Consider the following 5,796-nt stretch of genomic DNA (forward strand, 5'->3'; position numbering starts at 1 on the left):
ACTTCTAATGATTCACTTCCTGCTAGAGAGCCCCCTGGTGGTTGAAGAAAAATACACATCAAAGCCCCATCGGGCTACAATCCGCATGGTTCAAAGCTTAGGAAAAGAGTAGCAGTTTATAGCCCGGAAAATACGGCACCGTAATTGAATAATTTCCACGGCACACCTGACGATCACTCACGGCACACTAGTGTGCCGCGGAACAGTGGTTGAAAAACACTGGTCTAAATCTGCTCCTTAGTCGCATCTTTTCGGGGTTGCTACTGCCTCTAGTGGCGTGGGGGTGGTAACACAGCTAATATAATTACATTACTAAATCAGAATACCGCAAAGTATTTTGTGTGTCGGCGGTGGGGGGGGGGTGAATGCGCATATGAAACTGGGGGGTTCGGTACCTCAAAAAAGGTTAAGAACCACTGCACTAGATATATATTTATTTCCTGCTATTTTAAAAGTAAATGTAACTGGTAAATGTAACTAGTTACCAGCCAACTCTGTTACTGAATAAAGAGTAATTTTGGACCCGACTCCCTGCTCCTCCAGTAGTCGTACGCATCAGCAGTTCAATATGGCTTCTGGGTGAAAGGTCACTGGAGTTTCTGCCTCCATCCATCATCTGTTTTTCTCTCCATTCTCCAGCAGCGTCCGCCGCTCACCCATCCATCCACCCATCGTTTCTGTAAATCTCGGTTTCACATTTGGTTTCTAATGGCTCTGTCATGTCTGTGGTCTTCCATTAACGGCCTTCTCCGGCACGCCAACTCTGCGGTTTGGTGCATGCTGCGTAGCCCAGGAGGAGGTAGTAGAAGTAGAAGTAGCCCCTGAGGCGGAGGCCCAGGTAGAGGCAGAGCCAGAAGTAGAGCCTGAACCAGAACCAGAACCAGAGCCTCAGGAGGTGGTGCAGCAAGTGGCTCGGGAGGAGGAAGGTACGTTTATAAACCCGCTGCAGGCCAGACGGCACTCTGCCTAACAGGGTAGACCTGAGGGTGCAACAGTTAGTCAAACTTGATGGCAGAAAGCTTAAAAATTATCTATATTTTAAAGTTAATTTGCAAAAACAGTAGGAACTGTGTCCATGCTTTTATTAGTTACTTTAACGTTTTATGTGGGATTGATTTTCAACAGAAGCCAAGAGCATCCATACCCTTTATAATGTAATATTTTTCAGTTGTTTTATGATAGCAGGACTATTATCTCAGGATAATCAAAGTTATTATTTTGTGGTAAATAGATTATTGCCTGGAGAACAAAAAGGTTTATTTAATAAAACTTCTTTAGGTCTACAGTGATACAAAACATCTTCATTACATTTTTAGCACAAAATCATTAATAGATAATTATATTTTAGTCTCTCAGGATGAGCTGCTTTAGACGCTCCTGCCACTTTAAATCCAAATAAGCTGCTGATGGCCACGCCCAGCTGGCCAATTCCGCTTGGTTGCTAGGTAACAGGCTGGGCTTCCCTGCGGTTGCTAAGTAACGGGCAGTGCCTACTGCTGATTTGTAACATCACCTTCCACAGCTTTTTAAAACAACATCAATATTCTGTTCTTGTTGTTGAAAAGACAAAAAAACTAGAAATGATTGTCAATCTGAGATATTTTGAGATATGGTTTTCTGTTGTTTCATTTTTAAATATGACTTAACTTCAATCAACTTTATTTATTTAAACTCTAAAAGAATTTCCTTACACTTTGCTACATAAATCCAACTGTTTTGCTTATTTTATTAAAATATTATGTGTAGAGTTTATTATTTATTTAGCAGGTGTAAATAATAAAAAAATAGTTTATCCCATTATAATTAAAAAGAAAAATACTAAAAGGTGACTTTAATGTTATCACGAAAAGTTTTTGTTATCCTGAAATATGATTATATCCTGTTATTTCTAGAAAATGGCTGCTCTTGGCTACTATTATTTCCAACTATTTAAAGAGATAATTTTAAGAGAAGGATGCACTGTATTAATGAGGCCTGCAAAACTTTTTTTAATGATAATCTAAACATTTTAATAGTTTTGCAGTTCATTAATCGGTTCCTTTTTAACGCGTGTTTAGCTTCCTCTTTATGACTGCTTTCTTTGAACACATGAGTTGGCAGAAAATGTGAAGTAAACACAATCAAATGCTAAAATTTCATATTTTGGTACATTTTGGGTAAAACTGAAAATCCAGAATATATTCAGAAAATGTAATCTTTGGTTTAAAGTCACACGTTATTTCACATTATCAGGTCTATTACTTCACTATATTAGGAGTCTGCTGCAAACATTTTCCTCATAAACACCCACAGCTGTCACATCGTCTCCATCCACAAACAGTTAAAAACCGTTTTGTCCTGTTTCCAGCGTTATTGTTCTGTCATTTGTGTCTTAAATATGAGCTGTGCATACATGTCAGAAAGGGAGGCGTGATCAGGCGGTTGCCTTTACATGAGTCAGTCGCCCCGTGTCATCCTTGGCCTTCTTTTTGTTGTTATTGACCATCATCATTAGTTGCATTTTGGAAAACTCACGTCGTTTTTTCAAGGCCAAACCAGAAGGGATGATGGGTATTTTTGTGGTCATGTAAAGCCAATTCTTCACCTCCCTTTAGTCCATGTTTAAGCTTTTATTTTTGTTGTTTTTCTGTCTGCAACTGAAGAATGAAATTTGCCATTTGCGACAAAGCATTTACATTGGGGTGTTGGGATGTTCGGCTGATTTCAGCTGATCAAATTCAAGCTAATTCCTTATTCAGATGTGTTTCGAGTTCTGTGAATCCCATGGAATCACGGCAGAAGTCCCAGGCTTCGCCTGTTCAGCTAACACTTCATTGCCTTAGCAGCTACAATCTCAAACTAATAAAATTAGAATTATCTAGAGAATTCTGACTTTTTCTGACTCAAATTTTTGAGGAAAAAAAAGTTGTAATTCAAAAAAGAAGATAGAATTCTTGAAAGTCAAAACTGAGCAGTAAGAATTCTTAAAAAAAAAAAAGTCAAAATTCTGAGAAAAAATTATAATTCTAAAAAAAATTGAATTCTCAGAAAAAGAAAGATTCTGAGGTGGAATTTTTATTTATTTATTATTTTTTTTAAGTCCTAATTCTGAGATTAAAATCAGAATGCTGAGAATTAGAATTAAAAAGTTAGAATTCTAAAAAAAAAGTTAAAAATAAAAAGATGGTCAAAATTCTGAGAAAAACTCAGAATTCTCAATGAAATTCAGAATTTTGAGATTAAAATCAGAATTCTTTTTTTTCAGTGCCCCTAATCCTTTTCCATAGTCAAGCTGCTTTTGGGCATTGTAATTATTTTAATGAGTCACTTATGTATTTCTGTGGTTATTCTTAATTATGACAGGTTTGGTCTTCCACAGAACATCAACCCATCGTTGTACAAAGTCTTAATTAACATAAAGTGTTTATTATTGTGCCGACAAGTAAACCCTGGTTATCGTTAGGTATGGAGCTGCCTGCAGTGTCACAGCAGGATTAATGCTTGACCCGTTATGGGACTTCTGCAGCGTCTCCATAGCAACGCCCCAATCCAGTAAATGTGCTTTTTGAGCTCCAGGCTTTGTGAACATGTACCGGCTGCTCAGTCGGGTCACTAATGGTCTCTGTTCTGCTCTTGCTTTGGACGCTTGCTGCATGCAGAGGCCTATGAAGAGGAAGGTATGTGGACCTGCATTCTTCTCTGTCCTTCTGATTCGACCTTTTATGCCTCCCTGTTGAACAAGGGACTCTTCTAAGCCTTAATTCTAAATAATGAATCGGTCCTGGGTTCAGGAGGTAGAGGAACAGGCCGGAGGATTCATAAACAGCGAGTCGGCTCATCTCTGCTTCTTCTCTTTTTTGCATGAATGCGTCCTGCCAGGGGAAGATGGAGATCAAGATGGTAGTTTGTATTTCATGCTGAGTCATCGTTGCTTGGCTTGCGATTTCCTCCCCTCTGTTGTCCGTTTCTCTAAATGTTGTCGAAGTCTGAGGGTCACTTAAAACGAAACAAAGTCTAATCACACGCCTCCCGATCCTGAAAACCATTAACAGTACCTACAAGATCCAGTCCCTCCTGTTGTGTGACTTGATGTCCTGTATGCTTGGAAACTTTAACTATTAAATAGATAAATGTGATGATTTATATGACAGCATACTGATCCTGATTAGCATCTTAGCGATAAAATGGGTTTGATTTACATACTAATTCACAGTAAATTAACACGGATAAATAGAGAAGTTGGGTATAACTTTACTGTGACTATACGTTGGTACACAGTGCTGTGAAAAAGTTTCTGCCTTCTTACATATTTCTGCTATTTTTTTATTTTTATCACTGTTACCTTTCAGATTATTTAACACATTTTGACAACCAGAGCAAATGCAGCTTTTAAAATTTAAATGATGATTTAATTTATTAAGGGGGAAAAAAACTTTGTCAACCATTTCATCCATAACGGAGATTTATTTATATCAAGGAATAATTTGTTGCTTTTTTTATTTTATTTTTGGTTTATTTTGTGTTAAATTAATGGGATTTATTTAGTTAGTTAGTTAGTTAGTTAAACTTTATTGTCATATTGCATACACAAGGTGAATACAAAACGAAATTTCGTTGCATACAGCTCAGGACAGTAAATACGTATATAAATATAGAAAAATATAGAGTGAAGGAATAACAGTAAAAGAGTTCTTTGTTCTGTGCAAGAGGCAGATATAATGTGGAGACCAGATTTTCAAGTGCAATACGGTTGGGAGTTCAGCAGTCTAATGGCAAGTGGAAAATTATTCAATATTTAATATTTAATAATTCAATATTCAAATATTTTATACAAATATTTCAATATTTGTATAAAATTTTGTAAATATAAGATTAAAAGCATCTATTAAAGTGAGCTGCATTGAATAAATAATAAAATAAACATGTTATTTGACTTTTTTTATTTTATTTCCTTCTATATTTCTGTTAGTTCTCTTACTACAAAGTAACTCGATTTATAGATGATTTATTTATTGTACATTTCCAGCGCTAACCTGGTCTGGTTTGCTGCTGAAAGTTTTCTAAACTTTTAAAATAAATCCTGTTAATCGTGGTTATTTTATGATTTAATTAATTAATCAATCAAGTTGATGAGTTTAGCACATTTCAGCAGCAAGGCGGATCAAGGCGCTTTTAAAAACGGGGATGATTTGTTTTTTCTGGGTAAGTTTGGAGAGGATTAGAAATCTGCAAGAAGGCGAATATTCTTCCTCAGCACAGTTTGGTTATTGAAAAAAAATGCACAGTAATACTGCTTCAGTTATATAAATATACATTTATAAGATTACAGTTGATTAGCTTCGTGTCGCTTTAGCTAATCAGCTGTAGCATTAGCACAGCTGTGCTATGTTTAGCTTAGCTTCGCAACTGTAAAAGTTAGTTTGGTTAAAAATAAAACGTGAAAATTCTAAGATATAAAAACAAACTCGTACAAAAGCAGCCAGTTGTGTGCAGTTTATATATTTATGTAGAGGTTTGAAAGGAAACTTGTTGGTTTTGTTGTAGACTTGGCAGCTAAAAGATCGTATAAACTGTTGTTTTCACCTCAGCCAGTATTGCTGTGTGTTTATGTGACTTCAAACAGAAGCTTAACGAGCATTAATTAGGTCTCTGTTGTTGGAAAGGATTGTTAAAATTAAAACTCACTCTCACATTTCAACGGAGGTGAAGCATCCCTGAATCCAATGCAGACTTGATCCTAACTTATCGATATTTTCTCTTTTTCATTCCTGGTTTTATTCCGATCAGAGGAAAAGCCAAAGTTCAAGTGAGTATAAA

At 36.3% G+C, this 5,796-nt stretch overlaps 1 protein-coding gene across 1 annotated transcript in view; it reads left to right on the plus strand.

The window, feature by feature from the left end:
* The window catches only part of LOC103462939 (troponin T, fast skeletal muscle isoforms-like), an 18,896-nt gene that overhangs the window by 8,549 nt on the left and 4,551 nt on the right, over nt 1-5,796 (plus strand). The window contains exons 5-8 of the mRNA XM_008406011.2: nt 789-926; nt 3,639-3,656; nt 3,859-3,879; nt 5,767-5,786. Of these exons, the coding sequence (XP_008404233.1) occupies nt 789-926; nt 3,639-3,656; nt 3,859-3,879; nt 5,767-5,786 (197 nt within the window). The remainder of the gene's footprint in view (nt 1-788; nt 927-3,638; nt 3,657-3,858; nt 3,880-5,766; nt 5,787-5,796) is intronic.

Source organism: Poecilia reticulata, linkage group LG3 (assembly GCF_000633615.1).
Source record: "Poecilia reticulata strain Guanapo linkage group LG3, Guppy_female_1.0+MT, whole genome shotgun sequence".
In the NCBI taxonomy this organism is placed as follows: domain Eukaryota; kingdom Metazoa; phylum Chordata; class Actinopteri; order Cyprinodontiformes; family Poeciliidae; genus Poecilia; species Poecilia reticulata.